At 47.7% G+C, this 25,599-nt stretch overlaps 1 protein-coding gene across 1 annotated transcript in view; it reads left to right on the top strand.

The window, feature by feature from the left end:
- The window catches only part of LOC119964272, a 167,170-nt gene extending 145,264 nt beyond the window's left edge, over positions 1-21,906 (top strand). The window contains exons 12-13 of the mRNA XM_038793547.1: positions 8,661-8,787; positions 21,832-21,906. Coding sequence (XP_038649475.1) covers positions 8,661-8,787; positions 21,832-21,899 — 195 coding nt within the window. The 3' untranslated portion in view covers positions 21,900-21,906. The remainder of the gene's footprint in view (positions 1-8,660; positions 8,788-21,831) is intronic.
- The last annotated feature ends 3,693 nt before the right edge of the window (positions 21,907-25,599 follow it).

Genomic DNA, 25,599 nt, shown 5'->3' with positions numbered 1-25,599 from the left:
CCAGGCTTCTTAACGCTGTGAATGAGAGATGGGCACCCTGTCCCCCCCGAGGGGGACAGAGAACCAGCAGCACGACGAGCAATGCCGCCTGGGAGGCAGTGGCAGCTGCAGTGAGTGACCAGGAGGACTGCCGTCCAATGTATGGAGAAGAAGAATGACCTGCTACGAGCTAATGGGTAAGTTACCATCTCTCTCGTCCTGGTATCAGTCTTGCCTGCCACCCTTCAATTCCCCAACACTTCCCCCAGCCTCCTGCTCAATCCACTGGCTGGCACCTCTCATCCTCCCAACATGCGATCACCAAGTTTGTTTCTCAGAACCTCCGGCACTCATGATCACAATCCCTTCATGTTGCGGTTGCCCAAACATGCCACCTGCTATAGACCCCCCCTGACCCATCATGTGTACGGCTCTCAATGCCCTCTATTTTTCTCCACAGGACAAGATAGCCCAGAGCAAGAGGAAAAGGACAAAGACGTCGGCGGAATCCCAGAGATCCGAGTCCTCACTTCCTTTGAGGAGCAGGCCCTGGAGATGGCGGCATGCCCAAAGAGAGAGCAGTGACCTACCACGAGGTTGGCCTGTGCCAGAGCAGTGAGGATCCACTGCCTTTTTATCCAGGTGACCTGTGTCATGTTGTTGATGTCCTCCTTTCACTGACCACATGCCCCATTGTCTTGCAGGATCACCGTCTGATGAGGACAGGCCACTCTGAGTCACTGAACCCAAGAGAGCACCTAGTAGAACACTGGAAATGCATCACGGCTATCACCCGCCCCTTCCACAAGCACAGAGACACAGATCTTGGTGGGCAACATTAGTAGACTGGCTTCGGGGGCACAATCTGCTGGGCATCCCAGGACCTCACCTCAACACCAGTGATCTCAAGGGCAGTGGGCATAACAGGGTGGCACAGTGACACCTGTGGCATCGGTAAGTCAGCTGGGGCACTCAGGCACCAGGCCCTTCATTGGATGACTGCCAAGAACATCAAAGACCACAGGGCGTGGAAGGCAGCAGGCTGCCTCCACCTCTGTGCATCCTGCAAAGTGGGGGAACACCTCAATGTCAATAAACCATGGAGGATCAAGAAGAGTGAGGAGTACTCGGTTGGCACTGGTGAGGTCACTATCCATAGCTCGGGGAATGGAAATCTGTCACATTTAAATGTTCACCATTGAAACATCTCCGACCTAATATATGTGAGCCTCTGATACTTTGATCTCCCCAACCCTTGCCGGCCCTACCCCAGCAGAGTGGATGAGTGCACTGTCAAACTTAATCAGGCCCTGGGGAGCACCAGAGCTTTACTCTCAGCAAGTGGTCATCACTCTTCTGCCTTGTATAAGGACCCGCTGATGGAGCAACACAGGCCCATCACCCTGGCGTGATGTTACCCTTGGAGGGGGGAACAGGGTGGTCAGTAAAGAGACTGTGTGATGTCAGCGTGGGTGGTGTTGAGGTGGCGTATACTGCCTCGCCTCACGGGAATCTCAAGACGATGAGGGCTTCTCTGCTCCTCCTTGCATATCAGACCCTTGCCACCATCTTATCCTCCATCCTCCGGCTCCTTCTTGGACTCCAGCTCCTCCTGGTCCTCCTCTTCAGACGAGGCCGCATGTTCCTCCTCCTCGTCCTGCATTTTGCCCCGCTGCTGTGCCAGATTGTGGTGGGCAAAGCAGATAACCACAGAGCAGGAGACCCTCTGAGCGGAGGACTGAAGAGCACCACCAGGGCGGTCCAAGCAGCAGAAGCGTATTTTGAGCAGCCTGATGCATCACTTAATGGCAGCTCAGGTCACAGCATGGGCCTCGTAGGCCTCTGCCTTGGTCTTGCGCGTTGGTGTCATCAGCCATGACCTTAGCAGGTATCTTTTGTCCTCCAAGCCAGCCCGTCATCCTGGTGTGGTCCTTGAAGACGCTGGAGATCTCAGAGTGCCCAGGATGTAATGTCATGGAAGCTCCCAGGAAATATGAATGATTCTGAGGGGGTGGTCATACATGATCTGAACATTCGGAGATGCCCCGATGCTCACAGGGCGACATGCTTGCCATCGATCATCTCCTGAACCGGAGGCATTGCAGCTATGGTCCCCTGGACCGAGAGCATCCCGGCGGTAGTGCCAAATCCAGCAGCCAGGGTATCTTGAGTGGACCTGGCCCAGGTCAAAGGTAATACAGTCAGATGTCTGGGCATACAGAGCATCCGTCATCTCCTGGATGCACCTGTGGGTTGATGACTGTGAAATGCCAAACAGATCCCCGCTCAAGCCCTGGAATGACCCAGTGGCATACACATTTTCGGGCACTAGTGACCTGTAAGGCAACTGGGAGACGGTGCTCCTCCTCCATGGGGTGCCATGACATGGACAGCTGCACACTGTTTCTATGATGTGATGCAGTCTTCTATGGTATATGCTGTCCAACAGCTCATTGAAAGACCAATGACTCCTGCACACCTTGGCATGTCACTGGGCTGCATTTCTGGCCTCCTCATCAGCCTGATAGGCAACCATGTCTTGAGGGTGTACGGTGTCTCCCCTGCTCATATGGTGCTGCTTCCCCTTGCGTTGGTATTGGTGTCTTCTTCAGCACCAGTAATTGGACCTGGAAGAAATTTAAGGAGGCGAGAGACTGAAAATCAGTTAGGTCTTCCATCCCCGGGACACATCTATCTCCGCAGCCTCCCCACCCTTACCATAACTGCCTCCCCCTTCTCAGAATACCATCTAGCGAGCAAGTTGTACTGGAAAACTTTGCTCAGCACACTCATTCCTGGCCAGATCAGGAACCCCGCGCTGCGCTGTCCCCCTCATCCAAACACCCGAACTTTGACTGCAAGAATGTCTTCAGTGGTGAAGCCCTGCTCCTGGCAGCTGCCTCTGGTGCTAATGCTCCTAGAGTACAGGCATGTTGTTAGGTCATCAATGGTTGAAGGACATCAGGCCACTAATTATCCCCTTGGAAAGGGCACCCATTCCTTTGAGGTGGCACCTGAAAGTTCAGGAGCATGAAGTGCTCTCACAACTAATCAGGCTAATCCCTACTTTAAGATAGCCTTCAAGCTTGGTAAGACAGACAGGCTGCAGCTGTGGTTGCTCCTGTTATTGGTTTCTACAATATTTAAAGATGGCTTGAAGGTCTCATAATTGCAAAGCCACCACTCCAGCCCCCATTGTAACCCCACCCACCCAGAGCATTGGGGCAGCAACTCCGGTGTCCTTGAGCTGCCTGCCAGTAAATGGAGAGAGGGCTACTCTCCTCACCTCCCCTCCTGTAGCCATTTCGCCAGATCCCCATTTTTGTTTGTAGAGATGTCTCATGCGACTTCTTGGTGGGGAGTTGGTTGACTCTTGGGAGGCCGCTGCATTTGACTTCAATCTCGATAATGAGATTGAACTAAATGCAAATTAGGCTTAATGAGCTCCTCACCATTTTTGGGCTAGATCAGGATCGCTCCATCGGGAACGGATCTCTGCATCCGGAGAGGGCCGGGTGCCTTGCGCAAATCTCTATTTTGGTTTCTCTCACTGCTTATCCTTGTGCAACAGGGTCGGCAACGGGTGCGACAGTGTGGAGAAATCCATGCTGAAGCCATAGAGAGAATTTTAATATTGAAGTGTTACCAGTCTAATAGCGATTATAGGTCAGCGAACACTGGTGTGATGTGTGAGCAGGTCTTTATTCTTGTTAGCATGACCTCCAATTTACAAAGGAGAACAATGGAGTAGTTAAATCTGAAGGTAACAAAGGAAAGGATGATCATTTCAGCAGTAAAAGTGGGAATGGGGATAGATTATTTTAGAGGTGAAAGTAGGTGATCTAAGTGCTGGAGAAAACATAAGACGAGCAGCTCCGCTTGAGGTCAGAGTGATAACATTGCAAAAAGCCTGATCCATCCTGAGACCATGGCCATGGAAGGGTACTAGGTGATGGTGGCCAGAGTTTGTGGTGGGAACTTGAAGACAGTGGTCTCAGTCTTCCCAAGATTTAGTTGCAGGAAAACTCTCATCCAAATTGGAGACCAGACAACCACAAGTGACAAATATGAGGTGATGAAAGGGAGGTGGTGGTGAGATTAACTGAGTGTTGTCAAGTGTAAAGTAAATTCTGACATGTTTTCAGATGATGTGGCCAAGCGATAGTATGTAGATGAGAAAGAAGAGGGGACTAAGAATGTAGAATCATGGATGGCTCCAGAGGTAACATGGTGCAAGTGGGAAGATATACCATTGCAAATCATTCTTTTGCTACGACTGGTTGGGCAGGAATAGAAGCAGGTGAGGGCAGTCCCACACAGCTGGAAAATTGAGGAGATACATTAGGAGGAGGATGGTGATTTCCAAGAATTGTTTTCTCTTTGCCTGATTAAATCATACAACTCTGGTGCCTTTCTGGGTAATTAAGAAATTGCAACGAGAAGTTAAACTCCTTTTTAAAAAAAAAAAATTATTTTATTACAAGCATGTATCAAAACGGATTACAGTGAACAAATGCCCCGGGAAACATACTTCCCAACAATTAACTATACAGTCTGTACAGATTTTCCCCTTTTTTAACCCCACCTGAAGAGCCCTTTAACTCGGACTTTATCTTCTCTAATCGCAGGAAGTGGTACAGGTCACCTAATCAAGCCTCTAACCCCGGTGGCGATGCCGACTGCCACTCCACCAAATTCGCCACCGTGCAGTCAGAGGGACGAAGGCCATGACATAGCCCTTCTTCCTCTCCATGAGCTTCGGTTTCTCTGAGACCCCAAATATTGCCACCAACGGTCTTGGTCCACCTCCTTCTCCATTATCCTGGCTAAGACCGCGAAGACCCTGCCCAGAATCTTACCAATTTTTCGCAACCCCAAAACATGTGCGTGTGATTCGCTGGCCCCCGCCCACACCTCTCTCACTCCTCTGCTACCCCCTGAAAGAACCCACTCATTCTCGCCCTAGTCATATGCACCCTGTGCACCACCTGAAACTGTATCAGGCTTACCCTTGCACAAGAGGAGGTCCCATTTACCCAAGGCAGTGCCTCAATCCATACTCCCCAATTGATCTCCCCTCCCAACTCTTCTTCCCATTTGTCCTTGATCTTCACCACCCGCTTGCTTCGCTGCTCTTCCAGCCACTTGTATATATCCCCAATTCTTCCTTCCCCTTCCACATCTGGAAGCAGCAGTCACTCCAACAGGGTGTATCCCAGCAACCTAGGAAACCCCCTCCAGACCTTTTGCGCGAAGTCCCTAACTTGCAGATACCTCAAATCACTGCCCCTCAGCAGCTCTACCCTCTCCCTTAGCTCTAAATACAGATCCTTCAACTTGACCAGCCCCACTTTTCCCCCCCCCCACCTCCTATATACACTATCCAACCCCCCCAGCTCAAACCCATGATTCTCGCACCGACATTAGCGGCATTAGCACCAACATCCCTTCCATCCTAAAATGCCTCCTCAACTGATCATAGAATTTACAGTGCAGAAGGAGGCCATTCGGCCCATCAAGTCTGCACCAGCCCTTGGAAAGAGCACCTCCCCAAGCTCACACCTCCACCCCAACCCACTAACCCCACACAACTTTTTTGGACACTAAGGGCAATTTAACATGGCCAATCCACCTAACCTGCACATCTTTGGACTGTGGGAGGCAACCAGAGCACACGGAGGAAACCCACACAGGCACGGGGAGAATGTGCAGACTCCGCACAGGCAGTGATTCCAAATCTTTACCATGGACTGCACCAACGGGCTCCCTGAATACCTACTCTGAGCCATTGGCAACGCTGCCATCACCATAGCCCTCAAATTAGACCCTTTACAAGATTCCTCCTCCATCCAAACCCACTCTACCCCTTCTCCTTCCCACCACCGCAGCTTGTCCACATTTGCCGCCCAATAATAATGTTTGGCAATGCCAACCCCACCTGCTGCCTCTGTAGCAGGGCCCTCCCTACCCTTGGCACCTTCCGCGCCCATGCAAAGTCAGAAATGATCATGTCCACATTCCGAAAAAAAGCCTTTGGTATAAAGATTGGGAGAGCTTGAAAGATAAACAAGAACCGCGGCAGAATATTCATTTTCACCACTTGGTCGCTCCCTGCCAAAGGTAAGTGCAGTGTATCCCACCTCTTAAGGTCCTCCCTAGCCTCCTCCACCAGCTTCGTTAAGTTCCACTCATGAACCCTGTCCATTCCCCCACAACTGAATCCCCAAATACCTAAACCTATCCCTCGCTACCGTAAATGGCATCCCCCCTAAATTAGCCCGCTATGCCAGCTCATTCACATGGAATACCGAGGGGCTGGTTTAGCACAGGGCTAAATCGTTGGCTTTGAAAGCAGACCAAGACAGGCCAGCAGCACAGTTCAATTCCTGCACCAGCCTCCCCGAATAGGTGCCGGAATGTGGCGACTAGGGGCTTTTCACAGTAACTTCATTTGAAGCCTACTTGTGACAATAAGCAAATTTCATTTCATTTCATTTTTCATTTCATGGAATACCGTGCTTTTCCCTGCATTCAACTTGTATCCCAAGAACCCTCCAAACCTCCTCAGTAGGCCCATAATCCTTCCCATACTCTCCAATGGATCCAAAACATACAGCAAGAGGTAATCGGCAGAGAGCGACAAGCAATGCTCCCTCTGTCCCCTCATAATCCCCCGCCACTCTGCAGACCCCCTGAGAGCCTTCGCCAACGGCTCTATGGCCAGCGCAACCAGCAGCGTCGACAGTGGGCACCCCTGCCTCGTACCCCTGTGTAAATCAAAGCTACATGAGCTCATATCATTCGTCCTCACCCTCGTTCTTAGCGCCACATACAGCAACCGCACCAATGCCACAAATCTTGGCCCAAACCCAAACCTTCCCAAGACCTTGAACAAGTATAGCCACTCCACCCAATCAAATGCCTTCTCCGTATCCATGGACACCACCACCTCTGCCACCGAATTCGTCACCACATTCAACAGCCATCTTACATTACTCGCGAGCTGCCTGCCCTTCACGAAGCCTGTTTGATCTTCTGCAACCAACCCCGGGACACACTCCTCCATCCTCTCCGCCAACAATTTCGCCAATACTTTCACATAGTGTTCAATAGTTATATTGGCCTATGCGACTCACGTTCCACCGATCCTTTCCCTTTTTCGGGATTAGTGTGATTACTGCCTGCGTCATCGTCTCCGGCAACTCCCCCTTCTCCGGTGCTTCATTAAACATCCCCAACAGATGTGGTGCCAGGTCCGTCGCAAATTCCTTATAAAATTCTACCGGATGCCCATCCGGCCAGGGGCCTTCCCCAACTTCATACCCGATACTATCCAGCATCAACCCAGGGGCTCCTCCAACACCTGCCTCTTTGTTTCCTCCACCTGGGGGAATTCCAGTATGTCAGTAACTGAAAAGTGAAAATACAGAAGAACGTTTTGGGTGTTGGTCCTGCTGCATAGTATAACACTGGAATGTTGACCTTTTATTTTGATGCTCACTGGCCTCTACTTCCAACATTGGCAGTGTTCTTACTGTTTTAAAAATATGAATCTTGACTTGCAATTAACATTATATGCCTAACAAATCTGCATTTAGAAAAAGTATGTGCACATCTCAAATGGTTAAAGGAATCAACAAGGTTTTCTATGAACCATCTATATTTACTATCAATAAGCAAAATACTACAGAAGCTGGAATCTGAAACAAGAACAGAGGATGCTGGAAAAGGTGTTTCCAGCATCCTCTGTTATATCTCCAATCAGTTTGTATGATTGCATGGAAAGGAAATATTTTAAGCCTTTTCATAGAATTTACAGTGCAGAAGGAGGCCATTCGGCCCATCGGGTCTGCACCGGCTCTTGGAAAGAGCACCCTACCCAAGCCCATAGCTCCACCCTATCCCCATAACCCAGTAACCCCACCTAACACTAAGGGCAATTTGGACCCTAAGGGCAATTTATCATGGCCAATCCACCTAATCTCCGCACCTTTGGACTGTGGGAGGAAACCGGAGCACCCGGAGGAAACCCACGCACACACTGGGAGAACGTGCAGACTCCACACAGACAGTGACCCAAGCCGGGATTCGAACCTGGGACCCTGGAGCTGTGAAGCATTTGTGCTATCCACAATGCTACCATGCTGCCACTTTGTTTTGATTGAATTTAAGGAGCAACTTGGTTTGAAAGACGTTTCCAATCTTTCAATACATAATTTGTGTTTGTTCAAAATGTTATGCATTATCAAAGTTATAAGTCGACTGATGTAAAAAAATACAATAATTTTTTGATTTCAACCAAGGCAGGAAGTTTTAACTGGTGCAGCTTATTGCATAATGTATGGTTTCACAATTCATGCAAAACTATTAACAAGTACGGGTAACAAATGATCAGGCTCTGATTATGAGCACAACCACTTCAGCAAAGTACCTTTGGGCATTGAAGCTGACTAGAACTGCTGCCTCAGTGTTGAGGACCCAGGTTCGATCCCAGCCCTGGGTCACAGTCCATTTTCCCTGTGTCTGTGTGGGTCTCACCCCCACAACCTAAAGATGTACAGGCTAGGTGGATTGGCCACTAAATTGCCCCTTAATTGAAAAAAGAATGGTACTCTAAATTTTGTTTTTTTAAAAAGCTGACTTGAAAAATAACTTGTATTCTTGTCTTTTATTCTTGCTAGAGACTGAAGCCACAAAATGAAGTCCCAATTTGTAGTATTATCCTTGCTCCTGTCTGTTGCCGACCATCTAAAGTTTGGCACTGTGAACGTGCGCAACCTTGGTCAACAGTTGAAAATGCACCTATAGGTAAATGACCTAAGATGTCCTGTGTGCTATGCCTATTTATCAAAGATAGCTTGTATCCTTCCTCTGAATCTCTCCAAGTGAATCAAAGGTTACAACCAATTATTTGGTCTCCACTAGCACTTTCAAATACTTGGGGTACATAAGCAGCACATACCACAATGCCAGATGAGCCCTTCTGTTTGGGTGTCCAGTCGAAAATGTAATTAATGTGTTGGAACCCTGCAGCTAATGCCATTTGCAACGAGTGACATGCATCAAACAAATCCACCGTTCTGACTTTGTTTCTACAATTAGCAAATTGTTCAGCATAGTTAAGCCAAGACTTTTGTACTAAATTCATTAGTCAATGCAGTGACCTGCGAATACTTAATTTGAGTTTTAAATCTTCTTACTTGATTATTTTGATTCTGTATCTTGAATTATACTTGTAAGGCTCCAGACTTCCACACTTTTGAGAGTATCTGTTATATCTGGGTACGCATTAAATAATACCTAGAACAAATAGGAAGCACTCATTCCTTTTAGCTGCTGGCCCTGTAAAGTCTTATGCAGATCAGCGGTTGAAAATGAATCAGCAGCATCCTGGCTCTCGAGTGCAAAATAACATGTAAAGTTATTTAACTTGCGTATCAGTCATATCTAATATACTAGCATTTTAACCGATTTAGCTCAGTTGGCTTGGCAGCTGGTTGTGATGCCGAGCGAGGCCAACAGCGTGGGTTCAATTCCGCCTTCTCAACCTTGCTCCCTGTCTGAGGTGTGGTGATCCTCGGGTTAAATCACACCAGTCAGCTCTCCCTTTCAAAGGAGAAAACAGCCTGTAGTCATCTGGGACTCTGGCGACTTTACTTTTTACTAGCATATTAAACGTTGGTATAATAGCATATACACTGCACATGTTGGTACCTGCAAAAATATTAGCATCTTTATTACAACAGTATTTTTTAGTACAGTATTTCTGGTTATTATTTCACCAGAGGCTTCAGCAGAATCAAAACTACTCACTTTGGAAATCGGTCTGTTATTTCAGCATCTATCATCGAAGAAACTGCTTTCTAACTATTGATCATGTTCCATGACAGAGTCCTTCTTTAGGATGCTGTCTGCATAGCATCGTTGAGTCTTCAATGTGTATAGTGGCATGTCCATTGCACTTTGAAAAAAGGATCAGGGTAGGGAAGAATGATTAAAAAAATTAAAAGCTCTTCAGCTGAATGTACAGAGATTTTGTATCAGGATTGATGCACAAATAGAAATGGTTAGGAATCTGTTAGAAAATCCCTATCAGAAGGATGGATGCACTCTCTGTCGTCATCACCTGTCAAAAAATATACTTGATCCCTCGGTCATTGCACACTGTATCCCCAATCTCTATTCTCTTTCTTAAGTCCTTGAATATGTTATTTGCCTCCAAAATTGTGTTCATTTTTCTCAAATTCCATGTTTGAATACTTCCAATCAGATTTCCGCCACTGTCAGATTACTAAAATGGTTCTTATCCATCTCACAAATATCATCCTGTGTGACTTTGACATGGGTAACCTATTACTTTGCATCGTTCTCAATCTGTCTGCAGCCTTTAATACAGTCGATGACACCATACTCTGCCAAAGCCTCTCTACCATCATCCAGGGGTGGTATTGTCCAACTGTAAATAGAAAATCTCCTGCATTGTTTCATCTTCCCACACCTAGATTACCTCTGTGGTGTTACACCATACCAGATATGATTTGCGAGTGAGCCAGATCCCAGTTGGAAACCTAGCTTACTAATCGCAAACCTTTTTTGTGTTTTGAAAATGAAGAGGTAAAACGACTGACCACAGAAACATTGAACTCCAGTAACACCTTTAGGATTTAAAAAAAAATTAGAAGATTTAAAAACGGAATAAAAATCTTAAGCACATAAGATTAAAGTTACACCATTAAAACCAATCTTCAATGACAACCACTCATAACACGCAAGTAAACATCTTCTTGAAATCAAGTAATATTACCCAAAGCAAAGAACTGATCTCACTTTAATAAAGGTATGCTGCACCTCAAACACTTGCACGCTCATGTGGAAATCCAAAAGAAAGGTTCAGAAATGAACTGCTTTAAAGTAATCTTCCTGACTGTCGGAAAAGGCTGATGTTGGGCAGGAAAAGCTGCGTTAAAGCCATTGATGGAAGTAGCAGCGTTCTTTGTCTTGTATTCTGGGAGTTCGAAAAAAAACTTCAAGGGGCGGGTCCCGTGATTTATTGCTTCTGGGTGGCTTCTGATTCAATTTTTAAAGGCCGTCCCAGCACACAGTGACCAAAACAGTTAACCCTGGAACAATCCCTAGCAGAGGCAATGACTGAAAAGTGCCAGGGATGACCATCTTTCCCCTAATGAGTGCTGCATTCATCTGAGCTCCTTGGGAGATCTGCTCCGGTGCATTCCTTCCGAGGCCAGTTCGGCTTCACGCTGTTCTGCTTTTACGCTGCCAGGGATGGATTTTTTGATGGGTGGTGGGAGGGGATGGAGGAGGAGATGATCTCGGTGTAGCGGCCTGATAATTACATGTTAATGTATTCAAATTGGGTTCTTAAAGTTCAACATGGAAAATGCACACAATCACTGAGGGGGAGGGGCACAATCATGTCATGATTTTACACCAACATAAAATGCAACTTTGCACGTCTTGCGATATTTTCCGCTCCAGTCACCGAACCCACATGATGCGGACGGGAGAAGAAAATCCCAGCGAAATTTTTCTGGTCTGGTCTGAAAACTGAGTGCCTGCTTCAAATTCGTAACACCTTCTCTCAGCAGAAATCTAGTCTCAGGACATTTCCCCCCGCAGCCACCTTAACTCTGCTTACCTTAAATGTTCTTTACCCCTTTCATCTCCGAATCCATTGTCCTCAAGCACTTCTTTGAACTCAACTTTTCCAAATGTAAGAATTTCTCATGTTTTCTATTGCCTCCACTTTTGGGTCAATATACCTTACCTGTTTACTTCTAAAACCCTTCGTTGTGAAAGATCCTTGTCACTTCCAGGCATTTGAACAGCTGAAAAGTCAAGTCCCTCCTTATATCATAATGCATATTTTATTTCAAACCTATTCCCGCGATGGGCCGAAGTCCCGCCGCTGACAGGCCTCTCCCGACGGCGGGAATTGGTGCACTGCTGGCGCCGGCGGGGGCAGGCGGCGCGAGCGGGCCCCGGGGTCCTGGGGGGGGGGGGCACGGGGTGATCGGACCTCGGGGGGTGCCCCCACGGTGGCCTGGCCCGTGATCAGGGCCCACCGATCGGCAGGCGGGCCAGTGCCGTGGGGGCACCCTTTTTCTTCCGCCGCCTCCACCATGGCGGAGGTGGAAGAGACCCCACCGCGCATGCGCCGGGATGACGTCAGCGGCCGCTGACGCTCCGCCGCATGCGCGGCCTCTCACCATCCAGCGAAGGCCTTTTGGCCAGCCGTTCGCGCCGGCTGGCGGGCCGGAAAGGTCGTTCGCAGCGGCCGGCGGGGAGTCATAGGCCACTTGCGCCGGTCGGCGGGACGCCAACCCCTCCGGCGTGGGACTAGCCCCTAAAGGTGCGGAGAATTCCGCACCTTTGGGGAGGCCCGACGCCGGAGTGGTTGGCACCACTCCGTTACGCCGGGACCCCTCGCCCCGCCGGGTAGGGGAGAATACCGCCCCTGTTTACAGAATACCACCATATTTCCAAAATAACATCCATCACCACACGGTCACTTATTTGTCATCTACTTCCTTCGTCGCAAATACAAGATATGTTTTCATGTAAGAACATAAGAATTAGGAGCAGGAGTAGGTGATCTGGCCCCTCAAGCCTGCTCCGCCATTCAATGAGATCATGGCTGATCTTTTGTGGACTCGGCTCCACTTTCCGGCCCAAACACCATAACCCTTAATCCCTTTATTATTCAAAAAACTATCTATCTTTATCTTAAAAACATTTAATGAAAGAGCCTCAACTGCTTCACTGGCAAGGAATTCCATAGATTCACAACCCTTTGGGTGAAGAAGTTCTTCCTAAGCTCAGTCCTAAATCTACTTGCCCTTATTTTGAGGCTATGCCCCCTAGTTCTGCTTTCACCCGCCGGTGGAAACAACCTTCCCGCATCTATCTTATCTATTCCCTTCATAATTTTATATGTTTCTCTAAGATCCCCCCTCGTCCTTCTAAATTCCAATGAGTACAGTCCCAGTCTACTCAACCTCTTCTCGTAATCCAACCCCTTCAGCTCTGGGATTAACCTAGTGAATCTCCTCTGCACACCCTCCAGCGCCAGTACATCCTTTCTCAGGTAAGGAGACCAAAACTGAACACAATACTCCAGGTGTGGCCTCACTAACACCTTATACAATTGCAGCATAACCTCCCTCGTCTAATCTCCATCCCTCTGGCAATGAAGGACAAAATTCCATTTGCCTTCTTAATCACCTGTTGTATCTGTAAACCAACTTTTTGCGACTCCTGCACTAGCACACCCAGGTCTCTGCACAACAGCATGTTTTAATATTTTATCATTTAAATAATAATCCCTTTTTGCTGTTATTCCTACCAAAATGGATCACCTCACATTAACATTGTATTACATCTGCCAGACCCTAGCCCATTCACTTAACCTATCCAAATCCCTCTGCAGACTTCCAGTATCCTCTACACTTTTTGCTTTGCCACTCATCTTAGTGTCATCTGCAAACTTGGACACATTGCCCTTGGTCCCCAACTCCAAATCATCTATGTAAATTGTGAACAATTGTGGGCCCAACACTGATCCCTGAGGGACACCACTAGCTACTGATTGCCAACCAGAGAAACACCCATTAATCCCCACTCTTTTCTTTTGTAGTAATTAACCAATCCTCTATCCATGCTACTACTTTACCCTTAATGCCATGCATCTTTATCTTATGCAGCAACGTTTTGTGTGGCACCTTGTCAAAGGCTTTCTGGAAATCCAGATATACCACATCCATTGGCTCCCCGTTATCTACCGCACTAGTAATATCCTCAAAAAATTCCACTAAATTAGTTAGGCACGACCTTTATGAACACATGCTGCGTCTGCTCAATGGGACAATTTCCATCTAAATGCCTTGCTATTTCTTCCTTGATGATAGATTCCAGCATCTTCCCTACTACCGAAGTTAAGCTCACGAGACTATAATTACCCACTTTCGGCCTACCTCCTTTTTTAAACAGTGGTGTCACGTTTGCTAATTTCCAATCCGCCGGGACCACCCCAGAGTCTCGTGAATTTTGGAAAATTATCACTAGTGCATTTGCAATTTCCCTAGCCATCTTTTTTAGCACTCTGGGGTGCATTCCATCAGGGCCAGGAGACTTGTCCATTAGCTTGCCCATCACTACTTCCTTAGTGATAACAATCATCTCAAGGTCCTCACCTGTCATAGTTTCATTTCTCTCAGTCACTGGCATGTTATTTATGTCTTCCACTGTGAAGACCGACCCAAAAAACCTGTTCAGTTCCTCCGCCATTTCCTCATCTCCCATTATTAAATCTCCCTTCTCATCCTCTAAAGGACTAATATTTACCGTAGCCACTCTTCTTTGTTTTATATATTTGTAGAAACTTTTACCATCTGTTTTTATATTCTGAGCAAGTTTACTCTCATAATCTATCTTACTCTTCTTTATAGCTTTTTTAGTAGCTTTCTGTTGCCCCTGAAAGATTTCCCAGTCCTCTAGTCTCCCACTAATCTTTGTCACTTTGTATGCTTTTTCCTTCAGTTTGATACTCTCCCTTATTTCCTCAGATATCCACAGTCGATTTTCCCTCTTTCTACCGTCCTTCCTTTTTGTTGGTATAAACCTTTGCTGAGCACAGTGAAAAATCGCTTGGAAGGTTCTCCACTGTTCCTCAACTGTTTCACCATAAAGTCTTTGCTCCCAGTTTACCTTAGCTAGTTCTTCTCTCATCCCATTGTAATCTCCTTTGTTTAAGCACAAAACCCTAGTGTTTGATTTTACCTTCTCACCCTCCATCCATATGTTAAATTCCACCATATTGTGATTGCTCCTTCCGAGAGGATCCCTAACTATGAGATCATTAATCAATCCTGTCTCATTACACAGGACCAGATCTAGGACCGCTTGTTCCCTCGTAGGTTCCATTACATACTGTTCTAGGAAACTATTGTGGATACATTCTATAAACTCCTCCTCAAGGCTTCCTTGACCTGATTAAACCAATCGACATGTAAATTAAAATCCCCCATGATAACTGCTGTACCATTTCTACATGCGTCAGTTATTTCTTTTTTTATTGCCTGCCCCACCATAATGTTACTATTTGGTGGCCTATAGACTACTCCTATCAGTGACTTTTTCACCTTACTATTCCTGATTTCCACCCAAATGGATTCCACCTTATCCTCCATAGCATCGATGTCATCCCTTACTATTGCCCGGATTTCATCCTTAAATAACAGAGCAACACCACCTCCCTTACCATCCACTCTGTCCTCCCGAATAGTTTGATACCCTCGGATATTTATCTCCCAGTCGTGACCATCCTTTAACCATGTTTCAGTAATGGCCACTAAATCATAGTCATTCACGATGATTTTCGCCATCAACTCATTTACCTTATTCCGAATACCACGAGCATTTAGGTAAATTACACTTATGTTGGCTTTTATACCTCTGTTTTGAATCTTAATATCTCGATCAGTAACCTCTCCCAAGTTATATTTCCTCTTAACTTTTCTCCTAATTTTCCTTGTCGTTGAACCCATATCTTCATGTAACAACCTGCTGCATCGCTTACCATTTATGTTTTTACATCCCGTTTTATTCCTTTTAGTATTACTGGGCCTATTCACTGAGCTCCCCTCAGTCACTGTACCTTGTAGTGTCGCCCTTTTTGATTTTTGACTGTAGCTTCTCTGCCTTACAATTTCCCCTTTACTGCCTTTTGTTTCAGTCCCTATTTTACTACCTTCCGACTTCCTGCATCAGTTCCCATCCCCCTGCCACATTAGTTTAAACCTTCTCCAACAGCTCCAGCAAACACCACCCCCCGGACATCAGTTCCAGTCCTGCCGAGGTGTAGACCGTCCGATTTGTACTGGTCCCACCTCCCCCAGAACCGGTTCCAATGCCCCAGGAATTTGAATACCTCCGTCTTGCACCATCTCTCGAGCCACACATTCATCCTATGTATCCTGACATTCCTACTCTGACTAGCTCCTGGCACTGGTAGCAATCCTGAGATTACGAACTCCCTGAATTCAGCTTGTAGGACCTCATCTAATTTTTTACCTATATCGTTGGTGCCTACGTGCACCACGACACCCGGCTGTTCACCCTCCCCCAGAATGCCCTCCCTCCAGCCGCTCCGAGACATCCTTGACCCTATGTACACTGATGACACACAGCTCTAGGTCAACACCATCTTTCTCGACAACAGCTCAATTATCAAACTGCTTGTTTGATATCCGGTGCTGGATGAACAGAAATCTTATTTGACTACATTTTGGGAAGACCAAAACCATTGCCTAGCTACTAACTCATTCCTTTTTCCAGTTAACTGTGTGCCCAAGTCAGATGTCCATTAACGTGATAGCATTTTGACTCTGAACTGAGCTTCCAATTGCATACCTGTGCGATTACCAATCCATGTATTTCTACATCTGTAACCTTTTCTGACTGTGCCTTGCCTCAGCTCATCTCTTGCTGAAATCTTCATTGATGCCTTTATTACCGAGGTTTAACTATTCCAATTCACTCCTGGCTGGCTCATCGTATTCTGTAAATTGGAGATCAGCTGAAACTCTGCTCATGTTACGTCGCGCCAAGTCCTATTCACAAATCACCCCTGCACTTGGTGACTCCCAGTTAGGCAACAGCTCAATTTTAAATACCTCCATGGCCTCACCCCTGCATATCTCTGCACTCTTCTCCAGTTCTGTAACCATCTGAGATATAGAACATAGAACATACAGTGCAGAAGGAGGCCATTTGGCCCATCGAGTCTGCACCGACCCACATTAAGCCCTCACTAAGGGCAATTTAACATGGCCAATCCACCTATATGTGCTTCTCTAATTCCAGGAGCATTCGCTTGATGGCCGCGAGGTCGAGGGTAGCCCTTTTTAAGAGTCGCTGGCGGATGTAGGCCGACACTATGCCTGTAACGAACGCGTCTCTAAGTAGAGGCCGAGACGGCCTGGCAATCGCAGTCTCTCACTAGGAGTTGCAGGGCTCGCCAGAAATCCTCCGCAGACTCACTGGGAAGTTGATGCCGCGTGGCGAGGAGGTGCCTGGCGTAGATCTTGTTGGTCTGCTGCGTGTAGTTCTCCTTCAGTTGCGCCATGGCCTCAGTGTATGTCGGCGCGTCCCGAATCAGGGGGAAGATGTCCTAGCTCAGGTGCTTGAGAAGGATCTGGAGCTTCTGTGCCTCTGAGGGTGGTTCAGTCACAGATCCTATGTATGCCTCGAAGCAGGCTAGCCAATGTGCGAAGGCTGACTTGGCGTTGTCTGCTTGAGGGTGCAGCTGCAGGCGATCAGGCTTGATGCGGAGATCCATTGTTTTAAAATCTCTGCGTAATAAATTGATGCACTGTCAATTATGACGAGAGTAGAGAGTAATCGAGGCTTTATCACGCAGAGATGTGGAGCCTCCTGCAGCTGCTGCCGAAATGGCTGCAGCTCAGAGAGCCCACACATTTATACTCCACCTACTGGGCGGAGCCAGCAGGCAGGGATTTACCCCCGTACCTGTAGTACAGGGGCCTTACCGTAATACCCTCGTACGCAGTATATAATACAACATTGGTGTCTACCACCACTCCTCTGACCAATGTTTTAGTTGCTTGTCTTGATATCTCATTCTGTGGCTCTGTGTTAAACTTTGGGAATTTTTCACTACGTGATGCTACATAAATGCAAGTTGTTTTCTTGCTGGAATTAAACCATGACTTGAAAGAAGTTAACTGAAAGAACGAGTCTGAACATCTGTATGCAGCTAATTACGGGACCGATGTTGGTCCTTCTTCATTTAAGTTTGAATCTGAGATTATTGAAAAAAATAAACTTTGAATGCTTTGGATTTATCATGCTTCCATGATGAAATGAAATGAAAATCGCTTATTGTCACGAGTAGGCTTCCATGAAGTTACTGTGAAAAGCCCCTCATTGCCACATTCAGGTGCCTGTTCGGGGAGGCTGGTACGGGATAGCTCAATGGATAGCTCCACATGTTGATGTGATAGTGCATCATAACCCCAGAACAATCCTTGGTTTTATTCCTTTGAAGTGACGAGAACAGACACAAGGTAGGAGAGGGGTAGCCCATTGAACCTGCTCTGCCATGAAATATGATCATGGCCTTAAAACTCGCTGGGCTACCTGCTCCCCAAATCCCTTAATTTTCTGAGATCAAAAAATCTGTTCATTGCAAGCTTAATAATTTAATAATAGCTTATTGTCACAAGTAGGCTTCAATGAAGTTACTGTGAAAAGCCCTTGGTCGCCACATTCCGGCGCCTGTTCGGGGAGGCTGGTACGGGAATTGAACCCGCGCTGCTGGCATTGTTCTGCATTACAAGCCAACTGTTTAGCCCATTGTACTAAACCAGCCCCTAATATCGTCAACAATGGTGCAACTACAAATCCACAACCCTCTAAAGTGGAAAATTCCAAAGATTTACAATCCTTTGAATGAAGAAGTTTCTCCTCCCCGCAGTATGAAATGACTGTCCCCTTTATGCCCCATATTTAGATACCTCAGCCAGTGGAAACAACCCGAGTCTACCCTGTCAAGCTCCTTCGGAATCTTTGTGTGTTGCAATGAGATCACCTCTTGTTTTTCTAAATTCCAGTGAATATGAATCCCATTTATTTAGCCTCTTAACATAGGACAACACTCTCATCCCAGAGACCAATCTAGTGAACCTTGGAGGCCAAAACTGCACTATATTGTAAATGTAATCTCATCAAACCCTCATACAATTGCAGCAAGGTTTCTTTATTCCGGAACTCCAATCCCCTAGCAATTAAGACATTTGCTTTCTTAATTGTTTGCTGTACCTGCATGTTTACTTTGTGTTCCATATACGAGCACATACTAATGTTTTCTGAACATCAACTGGTTTCACACTTTCAAATATTCTACTTTTCTATTCTTATGATAAGTGAATAAACTCACTCTCCCCGCCCCACCCCCTCCCACCCCATATACGCTACCCACCATCTTATTTCCCCCTCACTTAACCAATCTACATATCTTTAACCTCTCTGTGCAGTGCTTGCATTTCCATCTAGCTTTGTATAGTCAGCAAACCTAGATACAATAACCTCTGCCTCTTTGTCTAATTCATTAACATAGACTATAAATAGCTGAGGCAATACCAATGCTTGTGATACTCCACTAGTCATAGCCTGTCAACATGAAAGTGCCCCATTTATGACTATCCTTTTCTATCCATGTCAAAACCTTGCCCCCAATTTCAAGAACCCATATCTTGCCTTTTGTGTGGCACTTTATCAAAAGTTTTTTGGCAATCCCAAATATACTACTACTAGTTCCCCTTTATCGATCCTACCAGTTACATTCTCAAAAAACTAAATCTGTAAAATATAATTTTCCTTCTGTAAACACTTAGACTTTGGTCATAGTATGATTTTCAAGGGAAGGTGGCGAGGTAGTGGTTTGAGGGGCTGAATGACCTACTCCTGCACCTAATATGTATGTTTGTAGCAACTCAAAACTGGGCATCCATGAGGCATTGTGGGCCATCAGCAATAATAGAATTGTATCTGTAATCTTATTATCCAAAATATCCCCCACTCTACTATTACCATCAAGCTGGGGGATCAACCCTGGTTCAATGAGAAATGCAGGAGGACAATGCCAGAAACAGCACCAGGCACAGCTAAAAATTAGGTGTCAATTTGGGGAAGCTACAAGATGTGACTACTTACATGCTAAAAGATGTGCAGTAGACCGAGCTAAGTGATCCCACAACCAACCATTCAAACCCAACCTCTGCAGTCCTGCCACATCCAGTTGGAGGCTCCACAAATAGCCTCATCCTCAATGATGGGGAGCCCATTGGTGCACTATCAATTACGACGAGACTAGAGTAGGAGAGTAATTGAGGCTTTGTAACGCAGAGATGTGTAGCCTCCTGCAGCTGCTGCCAAAATGGCTGCAGCTCGGTGAGCCCACACATTTATACACCGCCTACTGGGCGTAGCCAGCAGGCAGGGATCTACCCCCGTACCTGTAGTACAGTGGCCTTACCGTAATACCTTCATATGCAGTATATAATACAACAGTTGTGACTACCACACCCAACAAAAGACATAAGGCAAGTGCATAAGACAAGACTGAAGCATTTGCAAATATCTTCAGCGAGAAGCACTGAGTAGCTGACCCAATGCAGCCTCCTCCTGAGATCCCCAGCAGCACAGGTGCCAGCCTTCAGCCAATTTGATTCACTCCATGTAGTATACTAAACACCTGAAGGCACTGGATACTGCAAGGCTATGAGCCTTGACACCATTCCAGAAATGTCACTGAAGACCTGTGCTCCAGAACTATCTTTGCACCTTGCCAAGCTGTCCAGTCCAGCTACAACACAGGCATCTGCCGAACCATGTGGACAATTGCCTCTGTATGTCCTCCTCCAAAATGCAGGAAAAATCAAACCTGATCAATTACCATTCCATTAGTCTACCTTGATCATCAGCAAAGTGATGGAAGGTGTTGTTGACAGCACAATCAAACCGCAGTTATTCAGCAATAACCTGCTCACTTAAGGTGGTTGAGGTTCTACCAGGGCCCTGCAGCTACTGACCTTATTTACAGCCTTGGGCCAAACATGGACGAAAGAGCTGAACTCAAGCCGAGGTGAAAGTAACCGCCTTTACATCAAGGTGGCATTTGACTGAATGAGGCATCAAGGAATGTTAGCAAAGTCAATTGAAATCGATAGGGGTGCAGAGCAGAGCTCTCCACTGATTGGGGTCATAGCTAGCACAAAGGAACATGGGCTATGGTTGTGAGAGGTCAATCATCAGTCCTGGGGCATCAGTGCAAGAGTTTCTCAGGGTAGTGTTTTTTTGTCCAACCGTCTTGCAGCTTGGTCAATTACCTTCCCTAAATAAGGTTAGAAGTGGAGATGTTCACTATTATTGCATAATGTTCAGTATAATTTACGATAACTCAGGTACTGGAGCAGTCTGTCCATATGCAAAAAGGGCTAGACAACATTCAGGCTAGGACTGATGAGTTGCATTCATACCACACACAGTGCCAGGTACCAAACATCTCCAACAAAGAGAGAATTCAACCATCTCTCCTTCACCATCACTAAATACCCCACTGTTGTATCTTTAGACTAACGGTGCAACAGAAATAGATTCCAAATGAACATGGGTTGAAAACAACATTTAACATAGGTTTATTATATAGGTCTTAACTGTACAAAGGCTGGTACTACACTTGAGGACTAAAGCTAGTGACGTAAATGTCACATGAGTTCTTGGTTCTCAAAGAGACATTACACATAACTATAACCCACATATATAACATCCACTATCGATATCGTGCAGATAATGATTGACCAGTATCTGAACCAGCCAAATAAGTAGTGTGTATTTGAGGCTGGGAATTCTGCAGCAAGTAACTCTTGACTCCCCCAAAGCGTGTCCACCATCTACAAGGCACAAGTAAGGAGTTTTATGGAAGACTGTACTCTTGCCTGGATGACTGAAACTCCACCAATGCTCAAAAAGCTCAACACCACCAGGACATAACAGTTGCTTCATCAGCACCCCATCCACTACTTTAATATTCGCATCCCTCCACCATTGTTGAACAGTGGCCACAGTGTGTACCATCACAAGATGCACTACAGCAACTCCCCAAGACTCATTTGAAAGCATCTTCCAAACCTGTGCCCTCTACCACCTTAAAGGAGAAGGGCAACAGATGCATGGGAATACATCTGCAAGGCCCCCTACAAGCCGCACACCATCCAGACTTGGAACTATATCGTTGTTCCTTTACTGTCACAGGATCAAAATCTTGGAACTCCCTTCTAAACATCACTGTCTACCTACACAACATGGTCATTAGCAGTTGAAAAGTCGGCTCACCACCACCTTCTTGAGGGGAGGTAGGAATGAACAATAAATACTGGCCCAGCCAGCAACGCCACGCCCCAGGAGAGAATTTTAAAACAAAAAGTGCACTGTTAAGACGAGTTATGTCAAGGTAATAGATCTTTCTTGCCTTTCTTAAATAAGCAGTATGACATTGCAAGTTTCTATCACAGAATCTAGAAAGTTTTGAAACCTCAGTCAATGCATCCAGTCTCCTGCAGCTATCTCATCTAAAATCCGAGGATGTAGGCCATTGTGTCCTTGTGATTTGTTGGATTTTAGTCCCTTGCGTTTTTCCAGTACTTTTTCTCTACTGATATCAGTGACCTTAATTTCCTCATTCTTGTTGGCACCTAAATTACCCTCTTTCTGGTATGCAATTTGACAACTGGAAGATTTTGGGAATATAGGATTCTAAGTGTTGGATAATTTAAGAGTTAAAAGCCTGGGGTGCATGTGTGTTTGACTACAGTAGTCATGTTCTGAAAACAAAAGGTTTGTTTTGCAGGGCTTGGGTGCTTTCAGCAGCCAGAAGATGAAATTGACGAATTGTGTTTTTCAGTCTGGGATAATGGACTGTGGTTTGACTGGGAGAGTCCCTGAAGAGTTAATGTGGTTCGCAGCCGGAGATCATTTGTGTATATGGTCCCAATTGGGACGATGTGGGATTCACGAAGAAGGTGTTTGAGGCCATCCCCGACTTCGACACACTCAAACTGATAGTGGGAGGGTAACTGAAACTTGGTGCAGGAGCCAAGGTTGGACAGGTCACAGCCACGCTCGCTGGTCAGTGGACCACAAGCTGTACTCGCGGATCGACTTTTTCATGTTGGGGAAGGCACTGGCTGGGGTTGGGGAAGGTGCTGCTGGGGTTAAGTGTTTGGAGTACTGGCAATTACAATATCAGATCATGCTCCGCATTCAGTGAATATGATACTGGAGATGGGGGTGGTACAGAGACCAGGGTGGAAATTAGATGTGGGAATGTTTGGGGACCGAGGGTTCTGTGACAACATTTAAAAAGTAATCGAGGGACTTCCGGTTGCGGTGATGCGGAGCTAAGCCGCACGTTCGGTAGTTCCCGCTATTTTCGGTCTTTTGGGCTCTTTTAAGGGGCGTAGTGGTACTGGTTGGACTTTTCCCCGTGTGGGAACACCTCCTCTAAGATTCTCCACCGGTGGATGGCCTGGACCAGGAGCGGAGCAGTGAAAAAATCGGCTTTGGAGCAGAGAAAGGTGCGAGGCAGGAAAGGCAAGATGGCGGCGGGCGGGGAATCCGCAGCGTGGCAGCCGTGGGCGCAGGAGCTGCTTCAGCGTGCCTTCAGGGAGCTGAAGGCAGAGATCCTGGAACTGCTTAAGGCCTCCCTGGACAAGCTCATGGCGATCAAGACGGCTCAGGGTGCGGAGATCCGAGAGCTTCAGCAAATGGCCTCGGAGAGCGAGGACGAACTCCTGGGCCTGGCAGTGAAGGTGGAGTCACACGAGGCGCTCCACAAGAAGTGGTCAGAGAGGATGGAGGAGATGGAGAACCGCGCCCGTCGGAAGAACCTGCGGATTCTAGGCCTCCCAGAGTGGCTGGAAGGTTTGGATTTGGGGGCCTATGTATCTATGATGCTGAACTCGCTAATGGGCGCGGGGTCGTTCCAGGGACCCTTGGAGCTGGAGGGTGCCCATCGGGTGCTGCTGTGGAAACCCAAGCCAAACGAGCCGCCTCGGGCGGTGCTGGTCTGTTTTCACCGCTTTGTCGACCGTGAGTGTGTGCTGAGATGGGCGAAGAAGGAGAGAAGTAGTAAGTGGGAGAATGCGGAGATCAGGATCTACCAGGACTGGAATGCGGAGGTGGCAAAGAGAAGGGCTGATTTTAATCGGACGAAGGCAGTGCTCCACAAGAAGGGGGTCAAGTTTGGCCTGTTACAGCCAGCACGCCTCTGGGTCACTTATAAGGACCGCCAGCTCTACTTTGACTCTCCGGAGGAGAGGCCTGGACTTTCGTCCAGGCAGAGAAGCTGGACTTGAACTAAGGACTCGGGGCTGGGAAACACTGGGTGGGGGTGTACACAGCCCGGAGGCTCTGTCCTCCTTGGTATCCTTTTGCTTTTATCGGTTCTATTTGATGATGTCTTTTTGCTGTTCTGCTTTTTCGCTTTTTGGGACTGTTATCTGTTTACTTGGGCGTTTTGTCACGTCTGGGTTTTTTTCTTTTTCTCACTGGTTGAGAGTTTGGGAGTGGTTCGCGGTCCTGCTGTGTCATGTGCCCGTCTTTTCCCGCGTGTTGGGGCGGGGCTCAGGATGGAAGCGCGGGCTTCTCTCCTGCGCTGGAGTAGCAGGGGGCGGGGCCGACACTGGGGGGGGCGGGGCGTGTTTGTGTTGAACTGGGGAGGGTCATTGGGGTGGCGGGAGCAGCCGGGGTCAGCAGGAGTCGGCTGACTTACGGAAGTACAATGGAAGGGGTTACGCAGCTAGGGGAGCCCTAGCTCGGGGGGGGGGGGGGGGAAATGGGGGGGGGGGGGAAAATGGGGGGGGGGGGGAATGGGGGGTGGTTACCGGGTTGCTGCTGGAATGGCCAAGAAGGAGCTTGAGCATGTAGAGGGGGTCGGGATGGGGGTCTGTCGCCGGGGGGAGCGGGCACGTGGCAGACTGAGGAAGGGTAATGGCTAGTCGACGGGGGAGGGGGCAGGTAGCCCCCTGATCCGACTGATAGCCTGGAATGTGAGGGGACTGAATGGGCCGGTCAAATGGGCCCGTGTGTTTGCGCACCTGAAGGGGCTGAAGGCGGATGTGGCCTTGCTTCAGGAGACGCACCTGAAAGTGGCGGATCAGGTTAGATTGAGGAAGGGATGGGTAGGCCAAGTGTTTCATTCGGGGCTGGATGCAAAAAATCGGGGGGTGGCAATCCTGGTGGGGAAGAGGGTGTCGTTTGAGGCGTCAAATGTGGTGGCAGACAGCGGCGGGAGGTATGTGATGGTAAGCGGTAGGCTGCAGGGGGAGCGGGTGGTGCTGGTCAATGTATGCGCTCCGAATTGGGACGATGCGGGTTTCATGTGCGCATGTTGGGCCGGATTCCAGATTTTGAGGCGGGGGGCCTGATAATTGTGGGGGGGGGGGGGATTTCAACACGGTGCTGGATCCGCCACTGGATCGATCCAGATCCAGGACGGGTAGGAGGCCAGCGGCGGCTAAGGGGTTTATGGACCAGATGGGAGGGGTGGATCCATTGCGAAGCCGAGGGCCAGGGAGTTTTCATAATTCTCCCATGTGCATAAGGCCTATTCCCGGATTTATTTTTTCATTATGAGTAGGGCGCTGTTTGCAAGGGTGGAGGATGCTGAGTACTCGGCGATAGCCATTTCTGACCATGCCCCGCACTGGGTGGACCTCGACCTGGGGGAGGAGAGAGACCTGCGCCCGCTTTGGCACTTGGAGGTAGGGCTGCTGGCGGACGATGAGGTGGGCGGGTGGGTTCGAGGATGTATCGAGAGGTATCTGGAGGTCAACGACAATGGGGAGGTCCGAGTGGGGACGGTCTGGGAGACGCTGAAGGCGGTGGTTAGGGGGGAGTTGATCTTCATTCGAGCCACAGGAAGAGGAGAGAGCAGAGAGAGAGGGAGAGACTGGTTGAGATGGTGAGGGTGGACAGAAGATACGCGGAGGCTCCGGAGGAGGGATTGCTGAGGGAGCAGCG

Source organism: Scyliorhinus canicula, chromosome 4, assembly GCF_902713615.1.
Source record: "Scyliorhinus canicula chromosome 4, sScyCan1.1, whole genome shotgun sequence".
Lineage (NCBI taxonomy): Eukaryota > Metazoa > Chordata > Chondrichthyes > Carcharhiniformes > Scyliorhinidae > Scyliorhinus > Scyliorhinus canicula.
The sequence above is the reverse complement of the archived record's forward strand: the minus strand, read 5'-3'. Positions and strand labels throughout refer to the sequence as shown.